Source organism: Alosa sapidissima, chromosome 7, assembly GCF_018492685.1.
Source record: "Alosa sapidissima isolate fAloSap1 chromosome 7, fAloSap1.pri, whole genome shotgun sequence".
In the NCBI taxonomy this organism is placed as follows: Eukaryota; Metazoa; Chordata; class Actinopteri; order Clupeiformes; family Clupeidae; genus Alosa; species Alosa sapidissima.
Window position 1 is genome coordinate 21908209 of NC_055963.1, and position 27320 is coordinate 21935528.

General features: G+C 42.8%; 2 protein-coding genes across 5 annotated transcripts in view; one reads left to right on the forward strand and one right to left on the reverse strand.

The window, feature by feature from the left end:
* On the forward strand, positions 1 to 27148 carry srpk1a (SRSF protein kinase 1a). 4 transcript variants are annotated; one of them, XM_042099170.1, is made up of 16 exons: positions 5 to 128; positions 1380 to 1431; positions 7092 to 7225; positions 7840 to 7948; positions 8692 to 8779; positions 8949 to 9036; positions 9899 to 10005; positions 10315 to 10480; positions 10927 to 10952; positions 12298 to 12517; positions 12835 to 13269; positions 13671 to 13771; positions 16735 to 16842; positions 20710 to 20779; positions 24690 to 24782; positions 25281 to 27148. In XM_042099170.1, the coding sequence occupies exons 1-16, from the start codon at positions 116 to 118 to the stop codon at positions 25463 to 25465; spliced, it is 1995 nt and encodes a 664-aa protein (XP_041955104.1). In that variant the 5' UTR covers positions 5 to 115; the 3' UTR covers positions 25466 to 27148. The 4 variants fall into 4 exon arrangements, with proteins under 4 accessions (XP_041955106.1, XP_041955104.1, XP_041955103.1 ...); XM_042099169.1 differs by lacking the exon at positions 5 to 128 and adding an exon at positions 417 to 498; XM_042099172.1 differs by lacking the exon at positions 25281 to 27148 and having other exon boundaries at positions 1 to 128; positions 23963 to 24738.
* Positions 22161 to 27320, reverse strand: part of lhfpl5b (LHFPL tetraspan subfamily member 5b) — a 9473-nt gene continuing 4313 nt past the window's right edge. The window contains exon 4 of the transcript XR_006033008.1: positions 22161 to 22692. The gene's annotated coding sequence lies outside the window, so the exon portion shown is untranslated. The remainder of the gene's footprint in view (positions 22693 to 27320) is intronic.

The window sequence follows — 27320 nt, forward strand, 5'->3', positions numbered from 1 at the left end:
GTTAAGTGGACGGGGCGTGATCAAAGAGGACGACTGGAGAGATTGGCGTGGACTTTTCTTGGATCACGCATGCGCGAGTCGTTCGAGAGCACGAACGAATCACCACAGGGCCATCATGGAGAGAAAAGGTAATCCTCAAAAACATTTACCCTAGTATTATTTTTTTTAACCTTTTGTCTTGTAAGTATAGATAGATAGAGAAAACCGTGATACTACATTTCAGTGCGTTAGTTTATATATTTAACTTGTGGTATTTTCTTAAAATGAATTTGGGAAGACATGCGTTTGTTCCCCAGGATCTTGTTAACGCTAGCCAACCTAGCTAACGTCACACACGAGACTAGCTAGAAAGCTAACGTTAGCTTGGTGTCTCGCTAACGGGTGTGTTCCCAAGTTGTGCTGTGAAAGCACATCCCTAACGTTAATCGTCTATGTTATGGCTAGCCTCAATATCAATACCTCAGAACGCTTCAAATGCAATCATCTGTCAGCTTAACTGTAAGAGAGACATTGTCATTATTTGTGTATCAGATATCCCTTTATACATCGCACCACATCAACAGCAAATTTATTGGAAAGTTCACCACTAGCAAACAATACTCAAAGCTGCACATTAAGGTTAGCATCTAGCCATCATAGCCACAATGGGTGACTTAGCTATAGCAAGTGACGTTAAATGGTCGGAAATGGGCCATAATATTAAACTGTCGGCAGTGCACTGAAATTTAGTGTCTTCAGATTTGAGCTATTTAGGATTTTGAAGTATACTGGTGAATGTTATTTGTGTTCGATTAGTTTAACTATCATCTTAATATTACCGAGTGAGCTTGACGTTAACGTTACTAAGATAGCCTAGCTTGCTCTAGCCATGCAACGTCCCAGTTGCTTGGTTACTAGAAAGCCAATCCAGCGGCATAACTTGGTTAGCAAGTTGTCCGATAATATTTATGACAACTAGAACTATGAATTTGGGTCAAAAACGTTGTCATCAGCACAACGCTCACAGGGGAGGTGCAGTAAGCAATTGCTGGCTAAAGTTAGATACCAACCGGTATGCATTTGGTAGTTGGAATTCTGTCATGTATCATTCTGTCATTTTATCCTTAAATCTGCGCAATGCATGGCTAGATTAACGTTAGTTAAGATTGGAACAGACTTCCAGATTTTTTTCAGTTGCATTCGATAACGAACCTACAGACGGAGTCTTGAGTCAGTTACAATAATGAGCACAAATATAACAGCCTGGCTGTTAAATGTCATAATTGCTCAGATATTTGGAGTTTAACAGCTACAGAGAAGAAAAGGGAAGATTAACAGCTACCCAGTTGCCGACTATACTGATGTTTAGAGTAATTGTGTTGTAATGTGCTTATTTACAGTTTTGGCGCTCCAGGCTAGGAAGAAACGAGCCAAGAAGAAGTCCACCAAGAAGTGAGTTTTCCTTTATCTCACCCTTCCCTCAACACAACTGGCTTGCCTTTTCACTTCATTTACGTGACAGCTGATCTCCCAGGCTAAGCAAACAGAGGGACCTAACAGTCACTGCAACCAAAGAAAGAACCAAACCAAGAGCACTACCAGTATAAAATAACAGCCCTTCCAGGAACCTTGAAGGTCCCTCCAGAAATATTTTACATATCTAATTGTCAGAGTTGTTAGTATGAACATAGCCATACTTGATCAGTGGACATATAGAAATATATACTGAGCTTAGTATTGGTCTTTGCCAATGATTGTATCCGTCCTCAAGGTTAAAACATTTGTAACCTTCTCAAGTTGCATCAGTCAGTTTTGTTATGATTCAGAACAAGATATGTGGGCTCGGCAGCCTTTATGTTTGACGGATCTTCTTGCAGAACTTTTTAATGAACTGTACTGTTTGTCCCTGATTTGTTTGCAATGCCACTCTTGTGGTTTGATATTCATTAAGGGAAACTATGAGGTGATCTTATTGGTATGTGGCAAGTGTCAGTTTCCTAACCCACTTTTTCTCCATGATGGCATCAGTCATTTTTAAAAGTTGTCTACGAAGCTTAGAGCCAACCTTTGCTCGAGCTGGCCGTAAAAATAGTATTACAACTTGTATGTATGGCACCGGTGGTCAGCTGTGGTGACTTGAGGTTTTAAGTCAGACAAATGTGTGGTTCTTTCTTGGTGACGATCGAGGCATGTCTTGTTTCACCTTTCTAAGTCCACATTGATGTTTGGACTACAAAAGACGCCATGCTTGTTTGGTTTTTGATTCTGGCCAAGCGAGTCAGCCTGCAAAGACTCGTGCTTGAGGACTTGAGGGGAATTTTGTGTGTGTGATTTTTGTGTGTGAGTCATGTGGTTTTAGTTGGCTCTTGTCTGGACACAAACACAAAGATGTTTGGATTTTGTTGTTTAAAAATAGTTGTTTTACTGAAATAATCTTGACTTGCCTGTGCTGATTTCACAGTTGTGTTTTGATGTATGGTGGTGATTGAGGTCTTACCCTTAGACTGTGTTGCTTAGCTCCCAGGTCTTCATGGTTTTCATTCATCCCAACTGACCTCATTTTTGGGATTCTACATTAGCTAAATCAGTCATGTTTAGGTTTTTAACCACATAGATTTTAATGGGGTATATCTAGAGCAGGTATACATTTTGGATTTGTTTTTACGGCAGGGGTGACACAGAAGAGGTTTTAGAAGCCCTGGTTTGGACAATAAAGACGGTTACAGGCTATTGATTGAGTAAATAGCAGGCTTTCAGCTCTTCAGATGAGATTGAGAAAGAAAGCCTTCATAGGACTGTTAGAGCATTGCTGATTTGTGAGACAAATTTACAGATAGATCACTTGGGATACAAATTGATAAATGACTGCCTTGTAAATGCATAAACTTTCATGCGCACACACACACACACACACACACACACACACACACACACACACACACACACACACACACACACACAGTCCACTGGCAGAGCCGGCAGACATGGTGTGCCAGAGAAAGGTCATGGGTACACGTCCCAAGGAGCACGGCCACGGCTGCAGCTGAACTGCCTTTTCAACACATACACAAACACACACAGGCCAAATTTACAGTCAGTCACCCATCACCATATCCAGAAGCTGTAGGGAAGTCAGGTCAGTGTTGGCCTGTGAGGGCTCTGTTTTGTGTGGTCGATTAGAGCTGCTCTGTCCTAGATAGGACCAGACACTGGGATGGAGCTGGCGCTGATTAAGTATGGATCCACTGGTGGTTTATTGACTTTTCAGCATATTAAAGGCTCATAAAGACAATTATCACTAGGACCAGTGAGTTGTTTTGCTGTTGTAAAAACAATTAGGAAACTTCATTTATGTTCATTCAATTTAATGTTGAAATTGTCTAAACTCAGGGTTTCCGCGGGGTTGTAAAAGGTAGTAAATGAAATTAGCCAAATTTAAGGCCATTTAAAAGTATTAAAAAGTAATAAACATCATCTGATGAGGTATTAAATTTTCGAACCACTAACTATGAGGTTTTCCATTTGTGTTAAGTGCAGGCCCAGGCCCCTATCTCCTAAAATTCGCATTTATATCATATTAATTAATGTGCGAGTAGGACCTGAGCGATATGTCAGTGTGCGTTCGCACCGCGCCCCCTCAAACTGGATATACGGCTGGCTTGCTGCCAAACTTGTTGCCAAAAGTTCGCTACTAGACGAAGTCATGGGAAAATGTAGTTTTTCAGACATTTGGTTAGAGGACTCAAGATTCAAAGACTGGCCTAGGCTAGTTGGCAACAGCCAAGAGGCTTATTGCCATGTCTGTAAAAAAAAAAAAGACAATAAGTGAGTGAATGCCGTCAGGTCACATAGTCTACTAGCCAGCAAACAAGAATGTGCGGATGTAGTCAGAGGTGGAAGAGTCGACTGCCTGGCTCAGTGGCTCATCGGCCACGTAGGGCTACTGTCTCCACATAAATATGCGTCATTGAGGCTTAATCAAAGCTATCAGTATGTCTACGCTACCAGTTGCATTGTCATCCAAAAAAGTAATCATTTGCGCCATCGCGTTTTCAATGACACAGGCTGTAAGAGCAGCAGACATAGCCTAAACTAGGCCTAGATACAGTATCACAATAACCCCTTTTCAAATTAAAAGTCCCCATGAAGGCAGAAGGCCTTTTCATTCAAACAAATATATAATTTAATGAAAGGGGGAAAAAGCAAGAATATAACATGTAAACAGATGTACATGTTATAAGGGGTTATTTGCAATGAGCTACCCCTGCCATGACTACAGAATAGAGGTAAAACATAGGCCTGACAGTGTTGCTTTGTTTAGGCTATAAGATAAGGTTTAGCCTATAAGATTTAGCATTTTCTACCCTCAGTAAATGTCATGTTAAGGTTAGTTTAACAGGTGTGAACTTAACATTATTCAAAGCTTGCTCAGGAGCTATAGGCTTACTCCCTTGATGTAGTATGTGATGAGATCAAAGTCCCAATAGACTTGCTAAAAATGTGTTGAATATAACAACCTGTGTAGGTTTTTATAGGCTGTATTGTAATATGCTATTAATATATTATAATATAATATATTTTAAGTCAATGTATCAATTAGTTTCCACAAAAGTCCCCAGAAGTCATCATTCAAGGGGTTATTTTTAAAAATGTTCGTCACGGGGAGCATGCAGGCCCAAAAGTATTTTATCACATGGGCCCACATTCTCCAACAGCACCCAATCAATAATTAGTATTTTTGTAAAATGTGACCACCTATTTTTGAATGTGATACCTTGACTGGCAAAGTATACGAGACAGCAAGGGTGTGTGTGTGTGTGTGTGTGTGTGAGTACTGCATATGGTCGTGGGCCTATTTGGAAGAAAGTCCAGTAAATCTTTTCTGATTTTCATTTGTCATTTTGTCTTGATTGAGATGGAGTGTAGTGCTGGAGAAGTGGTGTGTGCTCTTCCTACACATAACAATGAAATAACTTTTTATCTTGGGTTAGGATTAAATAACAAATAATTGTGTATAGGTCAGTGTTTTTATTAAAGCAAAAAGGAACAAAGTATCCAGGAACTGTAATAATAGATACTTGATTTTAATGGTAAGCATTGCTACACTTTCTTACTCAGAAAGTTAAGTAACAAAATGACAGTAATCTGTTACTTTATAATTAATTACCCCCAACACGGAATTTCGAAAGGTTGCCGCTAGTTGCAAGTCGTGTTGGTATTAAAAAATGTTGTGAAGGTATTAAAAAAGGTATTATATTCAACTTAAGAATTTCTGTATATACCCTGAGACTAGTAAGATCTAATCTCTGATATCTCAAATGTACAGCCAGATATAATTTAACCAATGAGCAGTCATCATAAGAAGGGTTTGACTATCATAAAAACTCAGTCCAGCTCCTGGATATCTGCCCTGCATGTTTGATCCATTCCTGCTCCACACTCGAATAACACTAGTGTAATCATCATCATGCTATTGATGACCAAGAGAGTTCAGCTCGTCAAAACAGCCACTGTTGCTGCAAGACCAATGTTTTAATTGAATTGTGTGTTGAATAACTAAAGATGTGAAAAAACTCACTTTCAGTCAGGTGTTAAGCGTGAGGTGGTGAGGACCATGCAGGGCAAGGGCCCATGGGTTGGATTAAGAACCACTGACTTGACTGATTTCTGGTGCTAAGAGGTTTGATCAGCAGTGGACAAAGGGGGCTTGTATGTTGAGATTAGATCAGGGTTTCTTTTAGTATATATATTTTTTTCAGGGGCAAGTCAGACTGCAACCTCCGCCAGTCTGGGTATCCTCTAAAGGGATCCATTTAAGATAGTGTCCCCAATTAAGGGAAAAAGATTAGCCCACCCTCTCCTTATTGGCTTGCTAATGGGTCTGTCTGTTATCTGGCAGTCCAGGCTTTTCTCGACTGGGAATTTCCAGATTATCATCAGTCTAAACTGATCAGATGTATGGCATAGCCTTGCTAATAGCAAATGACTTCAAGTACAGACTGTCCTTGGCCCTGTGTGGCAGATCTGAACCTGAACCTAAACCTGATCCCCTGATTGTAGTCTCGGCTCCTCTCTTTGTTGTAGCTCAGCCTGCCTGCAGACTCAGCAAACCACTTCATGCTTATACTAACCTGTATAAGAGGCAGAGCCAGACTGTAAAACCTGTAGTCCTGAGTTTAATCATAACAAATACAATAATGCATTAAGTAGGGCTAAATAGCTTAGCTGGAAAACTTGCAGTGTTGTTGGTCCCCTGGAGTATTTTTTGGAGTAATCAATCTGCAGATGAGAAGATAAATGAGTAATGAAGCTGTGGAAATAATGGTGATGGAAGACATGCACGATGTCTGAAGAGACCAGGTTTTGAGGCTTACCCTCCTCTTTTTCCCCCCTATATTGATCTCTGTCTCTTTTATTTGCTTCCTGTCTCCATCCACTTTCCTATCTGACTAAAGAGAAGCCCAAATAAACTAAACCTGACCTGACATGAAGAAGTGAGTTATAAGCTGCTATTTTAAAGGTGCAGTCAGGGATAGCGCAGGAAGTCACATTTGTTTGTGTTTATGTTTATATTTAGATTTATTAGCAGATGCTTTTGTGAAACTTACATTATATTTTAACCAAGGACCAAACAACATGCTAGAGCGGTAGCTCAGCCCTACTTTCAGCATTCCCAGAGAAAGTCCACACAGGGTTTTGTATTTGTTTGGGGGACAGGCTGCGCCGCCTTAGTTTGTTTCCAGTTTTAGGAGCCTGGGCTGCCTACAGAGACCTTTTTTTAACAGTGTGATCACGGAATGGGCAGCTAGCGGTCATGAGATGATTGCTGAATGTGACAAAAAATTGTATGGGCTTGAAATCGTGTAAAATCCCTGACTGTACATTTAATGTACGGTGCAATTGGCTTATTCACTCCCTCACTCTCCACCTCAAGCTGGTGTGTGGTAAGCGTTCTGGTGCATAATGGCTGCCGTGCATCACCCAGGTGGGTGCTACACATTGGTGGTGGTTAGTGAGGTTCCCCCTTCACTGTGAAGCGCTTTGAGTGTCCAGAAAAGCACTATATAAATGTAGCGTGTTGTTGTTGTAATGTCTGTTTTGTTGTCCTGCAGGCCCCAGGCCAACACGAGAGGGGCGGTACGGGAACAGCGGGAGCAGCAGACTGAAGCTGCCCAGCAGGAGCCCGAGGAGGAGATCCTCGGCTCGGACGACGAGGAGCAGGAGGACCCTAATGACTACTGCAAAGGTAGGCTAAGTCCTCCCCTCTGCTCTATCTTGGGCTGTGTGTGCTGTGTCTATGGAGCTCAGAACAAATGGCTGCAAATGCTGATGTTCTGGGTGTTCAGTCTTCAGGATCAGTATGTGCTGGGACACACAAAGAATGTGGTTCCAGCCCATGGTGGCATTCTAGCAGCGCTGCCAATATATAGACAATATACAATACAATATAGACATTGTACACTATATGGACAAAAATATTGCCACGCCTGCCATTACACCCACAAGAACTTCAGTGACATCCCATTCCAAACCGCATTGTGCAAAAACCTTTGTCCTTAGTTCTGGGTTAGATTAGGATTTGATTAAAGGGTTGTATGCCTGCTAGTTGGGATAGGCTAGGGTTGTGTGAATCAACCCTCCCTCTAATGCCTTGCCTTTTTCTCTGTTCTAGTGCTGTCTGTCACCCAGTTAGCATAGCAGCTTCTAACCGTATCATGGCTACACTCATGGGTTCATTCCCAAGAGTGATGAGCATTACTAAAGGGGCACTGCCCCACTGTGTTGTAAGTGATTTTAGCTATGTGCTGGTCACATGCATTTAAAAAAACAAAAACATACATTGTCTGTCCACTTGTGTAGGTGGATATCACCATGTGAAGATCGGAGACCTTTACAATGGAAAGTACCATGTGATCCGCAAACTGGGCTGGGGCCACTTTTCCACTGTGTGGCTGGCCTGGGACATCCAGTAAGTAACGCCCTCCCCCTCTGCACCGCTCACATTCCCACACAGTCTCTCAGTAACACCTGCAAGTTGACCACTGCATAGCCCTACTGACTATAACTGGCACAGCTACTGTAGAAAGCTCTCTTTCAAGTGGTATTTTTAGGTATTGCCTTGCCGTCTCACTATTTATGCTTGCATGTACTGTATGTTTGTGGCACTCACGCCTTTGTATGTGCACAGAGTGAATAAGTGTCGAGTAGGAGCTGTGCAAAACCACAGGACCCCGCTGGTTGATCCTGAATACAATAGTTAGATTGAGTGACCGGGTGAATAGCACTGTGAAAAAAGAGTGATAACGAGTGCCGTGTAAAAAAATTAAATTGGTGTTATTCTAGACATGACACTGAAGGAATTCTTCACAAAGGTGTGAAGAGGTGGCCAGGTTCCAACAGATTTTGAAACGAAACCTTCACTGACTACTCAAGGGCTTCATACTGACTTTATAATTCCTCATGTGAAAGAAATAGTATAGAGTGTAAGTGGTCCACCTCTTGAGTGACACAAGTGACCTCATCAGCAGGTTTGGAAAAGCGGTCATGGCAGAACAATGGGTAGCCTTAGATTGATATCATGTAAGGAAAAATGCCAAACATAACTTTAATGGGTGTTGATCTCTCTGTGTGTGTCCATATTTGTTTGTATGCTTGTTGTCATTTCTGTGTGTGTGTGTGTGTGTGTGCGTGTGCACGTGCACGTGCACTTAGGGGTAAGAGGTTTGTGGCCATGAAGGTGGTGAAGAGTGCCGAGCATTACACAGAGACGGCCCTGGATGAGATCAAGCTTCTCAGATCGGTAAGTGACCGTCGGCTGCCCAAGAGGGAAAAAAAAAAACCCTTCCCCAGAAATGGTTAAGATACATTGTCCAGGCCACTATGAACTGGATATAGTTATATAAACACTCTCGGCTATTTCCTCTGAAAAGGACTGATCTGAGGTCTCTCTGTCTTCCTTCTCCTCCTAGGTGAGAGAAACGGACCCTGTGGACCCCAACAAGGATAAAGTAGTTCAGCTGCTGGATGACTTCAAGATCTCAGGAGTCAACGGAACCCGTATCCTTCCATGCGTGTCAGCCTCTGGGTCCTCAAATTGGGTCGTCACGTTTTAGTTCAGTCCCATTAGCCCTTATCTTCATTAACACTCTCTCCTCTTCTCTCCTCATCTCTCCTCTTCTCTCCTCTTCTCTCCTCTTCTCTCCTCATCTCTCCTCTCTTCTCTCCTCTCCTCTCCTCTCCTCTCCTCTTCTCTCCTCTTCTCTCCTCATCTCTCCTCTCTTCTCTCTTCTCTCCTCCTCTCCTCTCCTCTCCTCTTCTCTCCTCATCTCTCCTCTCCTCTCCTCTTCTCTCCTCTTCTCTCCTCTTCTCTCCTCTCCTCTTCTCTCCTCATCTCTCCTCATCTCTCCTCATCTCTCCTCATCTCTCCTCATCTCTCCTCTTCTCATCTCTTCTCATCTCTCCTCATCTCTCCTCATCTCTCCTCTTCTCTCCTCATCTCTCCTCTTCAGCTTTCCCTCTTCTGCTTCCCCCCCCCCCTTAATTAAGTGTCTTAACTCTCCTTGTCCAGTAGCTTCTCTTGTCTCTCTCTTTCACCTCTCTCTCTCTCTCCTCCTCTCCTATCCCTCTCCTTTTCCCTCTTAGTAGTCTTTCCTGTGTCTTTTCACATATGGGTGTAATGCCAACGCAGGGTCGTTGTTGGAACAGTGAATGTTGTCAGTGTAATGGATTCCCTGCCCGGCCCATAGCTCTGCTGGTGCAGCTACATGCGTGTAGTATCTCGCACGCTGATAAAAACTGCCCTCTCCAACAAGCCCCTAATGAGATTCCAGTCAGGGATTGTTTATGGCTGCGGTCTGTTGTTGGTGTGAAAAGCTATTAGTCATGCTGGTTTTGTGCTTGACTCGGCTTCTTGCGAAAGACGTGTGCATGGTGTTTGAAGTCCTGGGCCACCATCTTCTCAAGTGGATCATCAAGTCCAACTACCAGGGCCTGCCATTGCCCTGTGTTAAGAGCATCATTCGACAGGTATGACAATAGTTTCCAACACACAACAGCCTCTCCTTTCTGTCATGTGCAGCCACACAGTGTTTGTGCCAGACTGCAGACTCGCATACACACCTACACATACGTACACTCACTTGCTCACATTGTTTAGTTCCACGCCTTTGTTTTGGTTAGTGTCAGATGTCAATCTCTCTGAGCACTGCACTGAATCATTGCCCTCACAAACCCCTGCAGCTCACATGAGCATGGATCACACCAGATTGAATATACCATTAAACTGCCAACTCTTCTCTGTGTGTGTGTGTGCGCGTGTGTGCGCGTGCTCCATAGGTTCTGCAGGGTCTAGATTACCTGCACTCCAAGTGTAAGATCATCCATACAGATATCAAGCCGGAGAACATCCTGATGAGTGTTAATGAGCCCTATGTCAGGCGCCTGGCTGCAGAGGCCACCGAGTGGCAGAGAGCAGGAGCTCCACCGCCCTCAGGCTCCTCAGGTGAGCCATCTCACACACACACACACGCACGCGCACACACACACACACACCTTAAGCCCCATTTAGCAAGCGACTAGCGATAAGAGACAATGTAATCTTCATGTAATTGCCTGTATATTGCACAAACATTCCCGATGGACCGTCACCTGTGTTATACTGAGTATGTTAAAATGCTGAATGATTTATGCATGTGTTGGAAGTTGAGTAAGTTGATTTGCAAATGGCATGGCTGGTTGAATGAAACTAAAATGATGGCAGTAGGAATGCTGTAGACTAACTCAGAGAACCTGGTCCGGTAGTCCAGTGACCTCTCTTTTATGCCTATATGAGGTCTCATGACGTGTTTGTTTAACACTTCAGATTGTGTTCAGTTGACAACACTTAACTCTCTCTCCCCCTCTCTCTCTCTCTCTCTCTCTCTCTCTCCCCTTCTTTCAACATTCCAGTGAGCACAGCTCCTCCACCAAAACCGGTGAGTATCTCTTACTATAGCAGTTCAACTGTGCATGACGAGTTCTCATACACAAATACTGACAACATATCATTGTAAATGTTTCTGCGTCACATGGTTTTCAGTCCTGACATTTAGCCAGAAGTGACTTGGCAAATAGGAAGCCTATTGAAAGAGTTGCAGCAGAGGCCATAATAGAATGCAAACAAGCTTGGGCGCTTGCTGGGCTAAATGCTGCTTTGCACACATGGTCCGAAGATAATATAAAGAAGTGGAGATGACCCATAAAGTTGCCATGATTCTGCCAATTTGTCGTGTGTGTGTGTGTGGCCTGCAGGTACAAGACCTGAAACATTCTGTTGTTGTGTCAGTGGGTTTAGTAGCTGAGCTCTTGGTGACAACAGCCCAACTGGTTTAGCCCCTGTAGCTCACCATTAAGAGTTGTACCAGCATGACACACAGGCACTGCCAGCTCTCATTTTCCCAGCACAGTTTCTGCCCTGAGGCTTCACTGGTTACACTTCAGTTCACTGGTTCAGGAAATTTAATGCGGGCCAGTCAGTCAGCTATAAGGAGTAATGTAGGTGGACATTAAAAATGTGGTTTATGGTTCAATACCTGCTAACCTTTACAGGATAGCCCACACTTGAAGTTTTCTTGCATGTGCTACAATTTTAAGAAGCTGTGGGTAGTAATGTGGGTTAATATGTAGAAACCTATGCAGAGAGCCATGTTGGAGAGTTTTCCCTGATGGATATTATGTTGACGTTGTTCTCCAGCCTTACAGGGTCAGTGAGTTCACTCAGAGCTGTTGCTTTCAGCAGGATATTTGTTTATGCCTGTAAGCAACCCCAAACGGTGCTCTGTCTAGGCTTTCCCAGGCCACAGTGAAGCTAGTGCCGATTTGTGGGATGGAGGCTCAAGGCTAGCAGAATGGTTGGAGTCATTGTTTTAATTCCTGTGGCGCTCCACAGATTGAGAGATGATGTCCACTCAGGAGAGGTTCACTGTAAATCAAGCCAAAATTACTTCCGTAATGTAAAGTGATGTGTGGTCCTGGTGATTTCTGGAAGTGCTTGATCAGAAGTAGAAAATGAATACCATGCAGTCCTCTGCAAAGTTTGCAGGTATATTTCTTGATGCGGTTGTTTTTAGTGATTTGCGTTGGTGTGTCAATAGGAAATGTCATTCTTTTGGAAAATGGTGAAATTGATTTACGTAGTTTGCTGCACTGTATGTTGCTAATTGATAAGAAGAAAGTAATCATGGCTATATGAATATCATAACTTTATAGCTGATATGTAGTATTGTATGTAAATCTTCCTGAGAGCACTAACTAACTGTGTGTGTGTGTGTGTGTGTGAAGGCTGCAAAGATGTCTAAGAACAAGAAGAAGAAGCTGAAGAAGAAGCAGAAGAGGCAGGCAGAGCTGCTGGAGAAGTGCATCTTGGACCTGGAGGAGATGGAGCGCTGCCCCGACGCCGCTGACGAGGAGGACGACGACGACCCACAATCTCCCAAGAGCCCCGTCTGCGCACCGCTTCGACAGGTCTCGTTGCAGGAGATTGCCTATGAGGAGCAAGGAGGTGGGTCTTACTACACTACATGGCCAATCATGAGTGACGGGGAAGTGAGTGTCCCCACTGCTTATGACCAATTAGGGACAAGGAGTCTTGTTGTGTGCCAAACTGATGTAAAAGTTACTGTGGCACGTTAGCTCTTACTTAAAAACACACCATAGACACACGTAGCTTGTTTAGATTATTAGAGGGGTCTTTAATACTTGCCTTGCGTTTAAAGTTGTGTCCACATAGCCTGCGTAGACTGTGAATCAGCCCTTAGTTTGTATTTTAATGTCCTGTGCCACTGTGGCCACCCGCTGAGTTGTTCACTGTGCCTTCAGATGACGTTAGCGCGCGTCTGTGCCCGGCGGAGACCAACTGTAACGGCTTCATGGCCAGTGTTGCCCCCAGCGTGCCAGAGCAGGTGGAGCCGCAGGCAGAAGAGGAGGTGGCACCACCACCACAGGCGGAGTGGGAGATAGAGCAGGACCAGCACAGTACGGATGCCAACACCACCAGCACCACTGACCCAGAACCAAGCCAGACCCAGACCAGTTCTCCAGACCAGCACCTGGACCTGAACCAGGACCAGCCACCGGTCCCTCAGGACTACCAGTGCTGCAACGGCATGGAATCCCCCGAGCCGCAGGCCAATGGAGTGGGCAGTCAGGCCGACTCCACCCCCTCAAGCCCATTGGAGGATGGGGAGCACAGAAGTCCACATCAACCAGGCAGACAGCAAGGGGCCGGCGACGCCCACGACAACCTCGGGAACAGTAAGTCACCGTCTGCCAGCCTCCGTTCTGAAGTAGTGCTGTATATTTTTATATATTTGTATTTTTGCGTGTGTTTATTGTGTGACAAAGAAAACACAGTTAACAAGGACATTAAAAATGCAAATGTAAGAAATGGAGGAGAACAGAAAATTATATCAGTCACAGGTCCTACTGCTCAAGATTTCAGAGCACTTTGATTACGTTTACATTGACACAGAAGATAGTCACTTCTCGTTGGGCGTTCTTGTGTGTGTTTTCATTGCATTTTTTTGGAGGGGGAATGGCAGCATGGGAGGTTTGTTCTGATGCAGCATGTTGATGGTGAAGTTTCCTTCCTGTCCTTCTCTGATTGTGATTGGGTTTATCTGTGAGTTCTGATTAGCTGTTTCCTGGTGCTACAGCTAAGATTGTGGCTGGAGACTTGCTGGTGAATCCTCTGGAGCCTCTCAACGCCGACAAGATCACGGTCAAGATCGCTGACTTGGGCAACGCCTGCTGGGTGGTGAGTGACACTTTACTAGGGTTGGGTATCGTTTGGGTTTTATCCGATACCGGTGCTAAATTGATACTTTTAAAACGGTGCCGGTGCCTGAACTGGTACTTTGTTTTTAAAATGTTTTAAATTAAAATGGTCTAAAGCATGAATTGCTTTTTTTTTTTATTGATAAGACAAATTTGAACATGAAATTGAACTGTTATATTCAATTTGCTATCAATATCTCATTGCTCCTACGAATAATACATTTAAATGTTAGAACAGCTTGCCATGCATGCACACACAATGGTAAGCTCACTTTCAAGTCTACCCAGTGTAGGCGGTTTGCCATAAGGTATGTTAAAACCGCTTGCCATAGAACTGCCAGGTCATGGACAACGGCATTTGCAAGCAAGCTAATCTAACAGGGACTACTTTCCAGTTAATTCAGTGTGTTCCCAAATGCTTCAAGAAATTTCTTGTCTTAACCCATAACACGCAATAGATTTTAACATGTTAGGCTACATGTCGGTGTGGAAGTGTTTAGATTCCCAGCGCTGTGGCTATGCGCTAACACCAGTCAGCTGAGTTTAATTAGCGATAACATACGGAGATGGGTTCGTAGCCTCTTTGACAGCTCAGTGACATCAGGTATGTAACCTACATTATTTATGTTTTTGTCAGCTAACTTTTAACATGATCTTCATATTCATTGTGATGCTATATGGGCCTCATGCACATGAAAGATTAATATCATGCCATTATGTTGTTTAGAACACACCGTGAAATAAAGTTTTCACCTTACAACTTTGCTGATAACATTTCAAATAAATGCCAGTTAGTGCATTAGCAAGGATATTGTGTAACATAGGCTACTGTTGATGTTGTTTCATAGCCTTTTGCTTGTGTGTAGTTAGGTCCGCTGCTAGATTTTGACAGGAGCTCGCAATATCGCTTAAGTAAGCTACTTGGTGCGTCGGCACCGGTGCCATATTAGAACAGTGTTTCAGTGCCCAACCCTACACTTAACACATCACACACCCCTGCACACAGTTGCTCCCTTTAGCCAGGCTCACATTACTGGATTTTCAAATCTTAACCGATTTCCATCTCGGGTAGCATCATGCACGTAAAGATCATCTTCTCTCTGATCAGAAACACGCACACCCTACAGTATTTTATTAAGATTGTCCTGACGGATAGCTGACGTAAATCTAGCTGTCCACTCCCGTCTCTGTCATTTATTTCTTATCCTTAAAACGAATTAGAGAGGATTAGCCCGGCCAGAGTTAGAAATCACAAACAGACCTTTTTAGCGCAGCAACTTTCTTTTATTTGTACTTGTCAAACTGACCAGCACTTGCAATGGTAAGTAAACTTCGAAACTCTTAGACCACTTTAAAAGCACATATGCCAGGTAGGCTACTGGCAGTTTTCACGTGACTGGTGCGCCAGGTAATTGTTCCACAATTATGAGACATACGGAAACTATGAATATGAAGCACTGAATTTCTTGCATTTTATAGCCTAGGTTAGAGGGTATAGGTTTAGGCTATAACTATACCCTCTGGACGTATTCTAAGCTATAATTATTCACACGTGTGTTTCCTGCCAGAGGGTTTAAAAGTGGGTTGTTTTTTTTTTGTACTACAGGATTACAAATCATAAATATGTTCCTCTGAATTACGATCAGGATCTCTTGGAACCTGTTAGATGTCATTGTTGCTCATCAGGGCCGTTTATCGGTTCCAATCAGGCTGGAGGAGGGAACACCTCCCTGATTGTCATAAGAGCCAAATTGGGCATACACACTTGCTCGAATTGGGTGTCTTGGGTAAAGCCTCGGACTTTTTATATTTCCATGATTGAGGCCAGACCGGGGCCGTGGCCCAGATGGCCTCAGGTCGAAGCTGGAGTAGGGCAGGGCCGAATCGGGGCTGAACTGAGGACTTTTGGAATGGAATACAACTCAACTGGAAAATTTTTAAAATAGACCGGTAGCATTTGTTTGGGTTGCCTAGCAACATAAGTGACGTTACTTATTTTTGTGAAGAAACACGATCTACATATATATATATATATATATATATATATATATATATATATATATATATATATATATATATATATAAAAGCTTTGCAAAATAATTAAGGATACAGGTTCTAACAACGTATGACTTGTTTAAAAGCCCTTGTAATTAATTTGACGTATGCTCGCAGTGTCGTGGCTAAGCACTATTTAGAAGTTTCTAGCATTGTTAGCTAATGTCCCGGATGTTCCTTAATGGAAACACAACACCGAGGCCACGCACCAGTGTTTAAAACCGGGGAAAAGCCTTGGGCCAGCCCTGGTCCGTTATGGAAAAGAGCCATAAATGTGTGCACACATGCACGGAAGTTTTTTTTTTTTTTTCTTTAGTCATGAATGCCACACACCCGCTCATTCAGTCAGATTTGCAGTCAGCTTACCCTTGCCCTAATACAGGTTGATGCATGCACGCACACACATAGCAGCATACTGACTGACTGATACACCCATACTCACAGTTCAGTTACAGTCTATAAGCTCTGCGCGGGCTTCTTAAGCGGGTCACTTTGTGTTTTCACACACACACACACACACACCAATAGGATTATTTCCATCTCTTTTGAAACATTACACCAAATCCATTAGCATGCCATGTAGGTTACCTATTGGCCCAGATTAAGATTTATTCTCAAAACGAATCACAGTAGACAAATCGGTTGAGGCGGTTGAAAGCCCATGGCAATAGTCTGTGTATTGTAAAAACAATTTTGGCAACACATCTGTTCGCATCAGTGAAAATGTATACCACTGTTCAGCTACAACAAGATACTGTGTACGTTCCAGGAATATGGTTGTTTTATGTGACTGATCAGCTTTCACTTCTGTTACACGCAGTGCTGCATGTTTTTTTGCTTTTTTTTTTACTATATCTACTGATAGCAGTTTGTTTTCTACCCTGCAGCACAAGCACTTTACGGAGGACATCCAGACACGGCAGTATCGCTCACTAGAGGTGCTGATTGGATCTGGGTACAGCACGCCTGCAGACATATGGAGCACTGCCTGCATGGTGAGCGCACACACACACACACACACACACACACACACACACACACACACACACACACACACACACACACACACACAAATAAAATTCCAATGCTGCCCTAATTGTCATGATCAGCTCTCTCTGTAGGGCTTGTTCATTATCACACTCTATGTGAATGTTCGTTCGTGTAGACAAAGAGTAATTTTCACTTAAACACTATTTCTGAGGTGCTGACCTCTGGTGATAAAGATAAGAAGACCATGTTGCACTCAGGCTCCAATAGTAAATATTATTTTTTTATTATTATAATTATTAATAAAAACATACATTTGGAGCCAGAGTGTGCGACATTCTCTTGTCTTTGTGTGTGTTCATAACTCTCATAATAGCTGCTGTCTCTTCACCTGTTTCCTTCTCTCTGCTAATGCGCGTTGTTATTGTCCAGATCTATCTCTGACCAATAACAACGGCTTACAGAGTGACTCACTCTGTGAAATGGCTGCGCTGAAAAGATCAGATCAGCTCTGTGCCTGTGATAGGCTGTGTGCAGCGGATCAGTGATCAGTCAGAGTTGGCCTGGTTTGGGCTGGGTCATTTGGCTTGAATTTTTTTAAAATTTTTGTTCTATTTTTATCTTATTTAATATTTCCTCTTGCTGCTAGCGTTACCTTACAGTGACGTATAGCTCCAGAAATAAACATTCCCAGGACTGCTGTGATGAAGTAAATATTTACTCCAAAACTAACATTGGCAAAATGATTGATGCTGGACTTGAACCAAAGATCCTTAGATCAAAGCTCGCTCCTCTAACCACTGTGCTACAGCACAGCTACTGAAACTGCAATAATTTTTAACACTTAAAGCCTCGGTTGCTAGGTTACGATAAACAAACTCAAAGATCGTAATTCTTGGTTCTTCTTTCTTAGCCTACAAACTGACTGTTTTATTCGTTCACTAAACAAAGATTGTGGAAATTAAACACCACTTTTCCATCAAAAGCCTTGTTGTAAAAAGCATAACTTCTAACTTGTTAGATAACTTGTTAGGACGTCCCCTGATTGGCTAGTCAGTAGGCGATGCAATGTGTTGATTGGCTCTGCAGAAACTGTCAAGACAGTGCCAAAATTCACTGATTGGCTCTTCAGAAACGACGACAAAACACTGCCAAAATTCGTGTCTGTAAAAAAGTTTTGTAGCTTCGTAGATCCAGTTTGCACACGAAAGATAGATGTCGCACTTCTCTCATGCCTGTAGCTATAAAGCTGTTCCACACACATTCAAACTAAATCCCTGTGGACAAATGTTTTTCACAAGTGCACAAAATATTTCTGCAGGTACGCATTTTTTTTTGCACACAGACAAATTAATTCCACAGTTACAAAACGGTTCTACACTTGTGCAAATCATATTGGGCACACAATCTTTATGTCGTTGTTCTGACTCCATACAGTTTCAGAATATAATTCTGTATGAGAGTCTCTGAAATCATGCGTGTTGTTTTTCAGAGCATAGTGATGGTCACTTTTAGTCCAGTGTTAGATGCTAATGATGGCCCATCACAGTGATTTACTGTTTCATACCACAGACACTTAGTAGGCTAGTGTTTCATCCACTTGGTGGATTTCTTATTTGGGTGTCGTTCAACAGCTAAAGCTGTGTTTTGGTTCATGCTTGTAGTATTGTATTGTATTGTATTGTATTGTATTTATTGCATAGTCTGTACATCAGGGTCCCCCAAAAGGCAGCCCGCGGGCCACATCCAGCCCGCAAGAACCAAATGAGAATGAATAAAATAATCAAATTTTGCCAACATGTGTCAACGTGATGCATTCCATGATTAAATAAAGTTTGATTTAACACTATCTAGCAAGGTAACACGCATAGAATCATAAAAAAAACTAAAGGATTTGGGTGTAGCAACAATGACATCTGTAACCTAGCAAACTATTCAACAGTATCCATTCTGAAATCTCATTATCTCTGAACACACTATGACACAGTCCTTTTTTATCGGTTATTTTCACATCCACATTGACAAAATATTTTTAGATTTTTAAAATGTTAAGTTCTATGTTGGTCATTCCTGAACTTTTGCTAATGTTTTGGTTTTTGCCCTATATTAGAATCCATTTGGTATCAGTATCAAGATCATTTTGGCAGGTACAGTGTCTTGCAGAAGTATTCACCCCCATGCTAAAGGGGGGTGAATACTTATGCACGCTGTATTTTAATGAAGAACATTTATTTATTTACGATACATTATTCATTCACAAAGAAAATTGATGAATGAATAAAGGTTGAATTTTTCCTCATTATTTTAATTCGGGCATTAAGATCAATTTCCAAAAAGATGATTTTTTTTATTCCTCTTTTTAGTTAACTTAATAAGCTTTATTTAGCATGGGGGTGAATACTTTTGCAAGGCACTATATATCATATTGTCACAATGTTGTTACCGTATTTTCCGGACTATAAGTCACACTTTTTTTTCATAGTTTGGCCGGTCCTGCGACTCAGGTGTAACATATATATATTTATATAAATGTTTTTTTTTTCCTCTTCATGAAACATTTTTTGACTGGTGCGACTTATGCAGTGTGTGGAATGGAGCAGAGTGCTATGGAAATAGAACAGAGTCCTTTCACTTTGCAGCACTACACACGTTACTGATTTGGAAGGGATGATGTGAGATACACGAGTCCTGTGTTGGGTTAGAAAAGGGCGTCACATCGCTACTGTTCTAGACAAGGGGAACTAGTTCTGCAGAGCATTGTCTGCTACGCTGGGGGTAATGGCCTTACTAATGACGTTTGAGGTTGTCTTCCCCATTTCTGTAGCAGACTTCACAAGTTTTTTTCTCTCTGTCACTGTGTAATTTTAGGTCCTGTCCACATTAAAGGGATATTCCACCATTTGGGGAAATACTCATTTTCCACCTCCCCTCGAGTTAAACAATTGAGTTTTACCTTTCCCCAGTTCATCTAGCCATTCTCTGAGTCTGACAGTAACACTTTTAGCTCCAGCTCATTGAATCAGATTAGACCGTTAGCTTATAGGAGAGAGCCTATATTATTATTATATTATGAGGAAACATAATAATAATAATAATAATAATAATAAGCTTTATTTGTATAGCACCTTTCATACACAGAATGCAGCTCAAAGTGCTTTACATTTGGAGCATGTAACACAATAATACAGAAGAGTCAGTCATTCCTCTTTGTTGCTGTGGCCGTTCATCTTCCTGGTTTGGCGGGGGGGAACTGAGGGAATGTTCCACTAGGTTAAAGTAGAGGGATGTCGTGGGGGAAACATTTTGCATGTATTTGTATATTTTCTGTTTGTTTGGTTTATTATTTGGTTATTATTGTGTTGTTACTTAGTTAATTGATTTATGTTAGCAATGGGGCAATCCAGTGGGTGGCGCAACAGCTAGCCTACGGCTGTATTAGGCTTCATGGCCTCAGTTGCGAGAGGTCTGTGCAGAGTGAACTGTGTTAGAATTGTCGGATGGTAAAGTGTGCAGGGTCTATATGGAGACATAGCCTGGCAACTTGATGCCTATTTATTTTCTTCTTGAACAGTTTTTGTTTTGCATTTTTGGCTCATCTTGACACTGTAAATATGTGCACGTATTAGAAAAAATATTTTAAAAAAGGGAGAAAAAAAATAAAAAAAGAGACTTTTTGCAAAAACTGTGTTTTCCCTGACTGCCATCGGTCATCCTGTAACAGTTACCAAAAAGAGAACTTCTAGCCCTAGTAACTAATACATAATAGTGTACAGAGAAATGCCTATAATAACTGTTTCTCTCCTGATGTTGGATCTGTGTGTGTGTGGTGTTTCTGTGTGTGAGAGAGTTTGATGGCCTTTCTTGTCTGTCTGCAGGCCTTTGAACTGGCTACAGGGGACTATCTGTTTGAACCTCATTCAGGAGAAGATTACTCTCGAGACGAAGGTAAGGTCCTCACCTTCCCTCTCACATTATTGGCCCCAGTGTCACATCACTTCCTATAGAAATAAATGCAACAGCATTGCTTTGTACTTTCTGTACACATTGCTTAAATGATGGGGCAAAAAGCTTTATTGATATGTAACCATACATGTGTGTCTACTGTAATGGAATTGTGTCAGTCATTTATTGTCCTTACTGATGTACATATAACAGCCTTTAGGGCAAGTTACAGTAGGCATATAACATGTATATGAATGGACAGTTTTGTGCAATCGAACGTGAACAGTATTGTGCAATTGATATGACTGTGATGTAATATTTACTCTTATAAAGTAAAGATGCCATTTGCACATGTCTATCATCTGCTGGTGTGTGTGTGTGTGTGTGTGTGTGTGTGAATACACCGCAGCACTCCACTCACACCACGCTGTGTTCTCTCTCTTTCTCTGAGTTGGTATGAAAACTCACTGGGTGCTGAGAGTGGATTCCTGTGTCCATTTCCCTCCCCCCTTCCCTCCTTAACATCTGGACCGCCCACCCAACCCCCCTCTCCCAACACCTTCACCATCACCTCAGGATGTGCAGACGCCTCTCTACCTCTTCTCCTCACCTTCCCTCACATCACGCCACACTACCCCTCATCCCTCTCCTGCCTCTCGTGATTGGTTTGGTTACCTCTGCCATCCCCACTAGATCTCTCGCTTTTTCAACAGTGTCAAAGGCCTCAACCATTCCCTCCGAACTCTTTTATTAGTTCCATAGTACTCCACCAAACCATTCCATAGAATCTCTCTTCCTATTTCTCCTGTTTTGTCATTTTGCGCCTCCTCTCTCATCATTCCCTTCTCTTTTTTTCCTGCTATAATCCCTCTTTACCAATTATTCATTTTTAACTCTCACCATCATGCTCCCTCTCCATCTCACCTGCTTGCTTACGTCTTCTCCACACACATGCACAGCTCAGCTGTGCTGAGGGTGTGTTCTGCCTCACTGGCTTGTTCTGCTCCAACAGTGTCTGTGTGCCGTGCAAACCCCACCCACCCCATCATGATGCCACTACCACTGCTTTGCTTTGCTGCTGCTGCTTATCAAGACTCTAACCACTCACACAGATGCTCATCTCTGCACAGTCGTCAGAATAGTGTTTTCAAACCTGTAGGATGACTTCAAAGATCAAAGGTTACTTAAGCTAAACAGACGATGAAGCCGGACAGGTGTGTTTGTTCACTCGGGTGGATCATGCCTAGCCACACCCATGTTGGCGATGACGTGCCATCATTAATGTTTCAGGTGTCCTGCTGCTTGTTTGGAGATACTCTCTAGTTTGATGCAAAACATTTTCACAAACAGAAACCGAAACAGATTTTGGGAAAAACATCCACGAGGCTTTATTGCTTTAGATCATTCCACTGTCTACAGAGGGACACGTTCAGTGAGACTCTACTGGCTTTCTTTCTTTCTGTTAAATGTTACATGTTAAAACATATTTAAAAAGCCCTTCATAGCTTTTAATGGGTTACAATCCTGTTTACAAATCACATTATCAGAAAGAAGCTTCAAATCCTCTACTTGCTTAGTGTAGTTATCTGCTTAACAGTCATTAATTATTGAGCAAACTATATAAATATAATATATATATATATATATATATATATATATATATATACTCATTGTATATGTGGACCCATGGTAGGAAATGTGCACAGATCTAAACTCTTTAGAGTTGTAGGACTGTTGTTGCATAAACATGATCCGCAGGCCATGGACTACTGTGGGCATACAGCTCCCTCAGAGGTGGTAATTTTTTTGTTTCCACCATAAAACCATATCCTGCTATGCAGTTAGAACATAGAGCAGGTCATCGCAGCTTGCCATTTACATCCATCTGAGTCATGGCCCAAAATTACCAGTTTCACCTGTGCAAACAAGAACAAAAAAACGCAATTTGTATAACTTAACATTCCAGTACACGTTTCTCAAATGTGGGATTGTTGGTATTTTTGTCCTGAAAGCAGTTATAGGCTATGAAGTACATTTCAAAGTGAAATATAAAACGCATGCACATTGCAGATATACATAATGATGTTTATCATTTCCACACAAACAAACAAGACAAAATTGTGAAATATGTAGTTGGTAGCAGTACCTGTTTTAACAACAGGCCAGAGACTGACCATAGTCAGGACCGTATGTCCAATCAGAAGGGCATTAGTTAAAAGTAATCGGATCATTAGAGGTCTGTGTTCTCACCTGTTGCCGTGGCGCTCTGACAGGCCAGTTCTCCTATTTCACAGAGCGAGTTCCTATCCGGTGACTCATAGCAGCCCATCTGTCACCTGAGGCATGTTTGCTTATGTTTACATAAGGAGGCACCCAGTATCTCCTCCTCTCTGCTTCAGAGGCACGGCTCCTCAGCTTACTTCAGGTTCAGTCAGTGCTGAGATTAACTCGACACCTCAAGTGCGGGCAGTACTGAGATTCACCCTACACCTCAGATTCTGTCTGTGCTGTGAGTTGCTTGATACACATCAGTTCGGTCTGTTCTGCGAGTCGTCTTCTCAGGTTCATTCAGAGCCATGAGTTGCTCTCTACGCTTCAGGTTGAGTCAGTGCTATGAGTTGCTCTATATCCTCCAGCTTTAGATAGTATGGAGAGTTAATACACTTCAGTTTCAGTCAGTACCATTCAGAATCAGTTTCAGAATCAATCTACACTTAAGCTCACAGAGTCGCTTTAGGTTCCGTCAGTACTCTCACTGAACAGACACTGACTGAACATGAAGTGCATAGAGCACCTCTCCTCTATGCACTTGATGTTCAGTCAGTGTCTGTTCAGTGAGTGGCATGTTGGATTTACAATGAGCCGTAAGTCACTCTACACATCAGGTTGAGTCAGTTCTGAGAGTCTCTGTCTACACCCCAGAATGCGCAGCATATGAGCGCTGAGAGGAGCTGTTGTAAAGTAGGGCAGATACTGCAGCGTGCTCACACATGTCCATCATGTCATAACCTCACGACCATCTGTCTCCATCCTGCTCTAATTCAGTTCCCTTTGGCTCTTTTTGGGTTCCTCTTCCTCTTTACCCCCCCCCCCCCCTTCTTTTTATGTTCTCTTTCCCTATCTTCCTCTTTTTTCTCTCTCTCTCTCTCTGGGTCCTGCGCTGCCCCCCCCCCCCCCTCCCTCCAGACCACCTTGCTCTGATTATTGAGCTGTTGGGGAACATCCCTCGCCATTTTGCGCTGAGCGGGAAATTTTCACAGGAATTCTTCAGCCGCAGAGGTACGCCGCTCATTTGTCTGCGCCCTGCCCTGGTGCCGGAGGAGGTGGGTGTCCACTGGGTCGGCCACCAGGGGGCACTCTGACAGCATCACAGCCACAGTTCTAAAGCATCTCAACACGGGCATCAGGGGGGGTATTTCTCAAAACATCCATATCAGCCTTGTCTGGTCCTAATCACTCAGGAGATGGATGTAAGTGTCTGTGTGCTTCAAGTGAGAAGAAGTTACTATAACATGCTGCTGGCAAAAATCATCTGGAATATTATTGTGACATATTGACATTGCTACATCATGGCTACATTGCTAGCATTGTTGACATTTTGATGGATGCAACTTTTTGCTGGAGATTTGTTCATCAAGTTGCTTGGATTGCTTGAATCACATGGATAGTTTGACATGCAAGCAGTAGGCATTTTAAAGCCACTCCTACTCGCTCATGGAGGTGCTGCTGTGAATTCTTCCTTTGCTGTCAGAAAGGCCCGCTCACCACCCTGGACACACCCCCTCTCTCTCCGCTCAAGGGTGGGGAATGACTAGAGCTTTGTTTTTGATGACTGTCTGTCTGTTTGTCGTTTGTCTTGTCCATCCCTCCTTCTCTCCTCCCCCCACACCTGTGTGCTCCTTTCTCGGGGCAGACCACATTGCATTGATCATTGAACTGCTAGGGCCTGTCCCTCGCAAACAGATTTTGGCTGGGAAATATTCCAAGGATTTTTTCACCAAGAAAGGTAAAGCGCTATAAGCTGCTCTTGTTTATCTTCGTATGTCTTATTATTTTTTTTTTTATCGTACTGAATTTAATTATATTGTAATAATTATAGCATTAGTGTATGTTTTTGCCTCACTTAAGAGGATTAAATTGCTGATAATCTTGCGTAGTTGTGCACCATGCTTATGGAGTACTTAACCAAATTGGTCAAAGCTGCTACATGAAATCTGGTTAGTCTGATAGTTGATAAACTTTTACCACCGTAAGTATCTAGTTTATCAGTTGTGGCTGTGTCTTATGTGGAATGGCTTTTATAAGTCTTTTTTGTGTGTGTGAGTGTAGTTCTTTGTCTTAACCACCATATGAAATAAGCATTTGAAATCTCTCTGTGTTCACGTGCAAACTGCCCATATTTAAATAATCATTGTCTGCTATGTGTGTGCACTTGTATGTTTGATGTGTGTGTGCGTGCGTGCGCCTGTATGTTTGGTGTGTGTGTGTGCGCGTGTGTGTACAGGTGATCTGAAGCACATCACCAAGTTGAAGCCGTGGGGTCTGCTGGAGGTGCTGGTGGACAAGTACGAGTGGCAGCGTGAGGAGGCCGAGACCTTCACCGACTTCCTGTTGCCCATGCTGGAGCTCATCCCTGAGAAGAGGGCCACGGCCGCAGATTGCCTGCGTCACGCCTGGATCGCCCCCTAGTGGCCCACAATGGGAACTGCACCCCCCTCACCCAATCCCACATAGGAGCCACTTCTGAACTACATCTGGCACTGTTCAACCGGATCTGTGCCAGATTAGAGGTAAATCTGCACCAGACCAGGGCCAGGTGTGAACCAGAGGTGGCCTCTATTCGGGCTGGTTATCCTCCTCCCCTTCCCAGAACTGTCCCCACCTCTAAACTGATACCCATGAAAAGGCCCAGCTGTGGACTGCCTCCACCACCCCTGGATTGCCTCCTAGTGGCTGATGCTGGGAATGACACCCTCTGACCTGCTCCAGGTGGTGCCTAAGCTAAAAACTCTGGTGAGGATTTGGCTCTGATGAAACAGATCTGCACCAGGCGTTTTAGAGGTGCTACATGGGCATGTGCCCCCACCCCTGCTCCCCCTCTCTTGGCCTGGATCTGACACCCATGAAGAAGCTAGGCTAATGAACATCTGTGCTCTGGGGGCTGCCGTTGGCTCTGCCACCTCTGACTAGCGACCTGTTGTATTCAGGCAGGCTCCCCTCCCCTAGTGGCCACAGTAGGGTCCTACACTCCGTTACGCCTGTCCCTCTGTGACCGTCTCTTCTCCTGACCAGACCTTACCCCACAAGAGACTGCAACAGATCACTTTCCAATTGGAGCATATCTGACATCTACTTATTTGTTTATATCTGTCTGTGTGTGTGTGTGTGTGTATTTGTGTGCCTGTGAGTAAGTTGGTTTCTTTCTTCCTTTTTCTTTCTTTTTTTTGTTGTTCATCTCTTTGTGTGTGTTTGTGAGTGAATCTGTGTGAGTCTGTGCGTGCGTGTGTGTGTGTTTGTTTGTGTGTGTGAGAGTGATTTGGTGTCTTCTAAAGGTTTTTTTTTTTTTTTTTTTTTTTCTGTAGATGGTTTGTACTTTTCATTGTGTTGTTACTTTTTCTTTTGCTCCCTTTTTTAACTCCAGTTAAGATGGACTGTAGCCAGAAAATCTCTGTGTTGTAGGATTTCTGAGATGACTTGGGCGTTATGCTAGACTTTTCTTAGTTAATCCATTTATTTTTGGGGCTCACACTCAGCTAGTCTGCAAAAAAAAAAAAAAAAAAAAAAAAAAATCTGAAAAAGCAGTTTTGTTACACAGATACTCTAGTATTGTTGGAAATCTGCACAGAAATGGCACTGTGGAAGAGAGTTGTTAGTTTGTGGTTGTGACTTCCACTCAGAGACCAAACTGTGTGCTCTGTCAGGAGAATCTCAGCTGTTCTGTTTGGGTCTTAGATGTCATCACCGACGACACCTGTTTAATCAGTGTCAGCTTCCATTTGTTTTGTTCAATAGTGTGTGTTTGTGAAAGAAAGATTTGTTTGTCCTCACTGTTCTAAGCCAGTAGATCATTATGTTCCACACACTTATAGCTGTCAATCACCACAGAATGATGAAAAAGAACATTGTTAAAAGAAATCTGCCGTGGGGGTGTGTATATGTTTGTTTGTCTGATTGTGTGTGTGTGTGTGTGTGTGTGAGTACATATGAGTGTGTCGTCTGTGTCTGTATATATCTGTACCAAAGAGTTTGCCTTGATCTGTATATTGCAGCCATGTACAGTTTTTAAGAAATCATACTATTGTATCTTAGCTAAGATTATTTAGCGGGATAGTAATGTTTTAATAAAGCATTTGGAAGAAGTGTGCAAACTCATTTGTCTGACCGGTGCATTTCTACTCCGTAAACTGTGAAACCGGACAAGACACTTTTTAATCTCAAATTTCTGTTAAATGGCTTGTAAGATGTCCTACATTATTCTATAGAAAGAGTCTTAACAGTTGTCTCCCCAGGTAGCCCAGTGTCCACAAAAGGGAGTGAAGTTGTG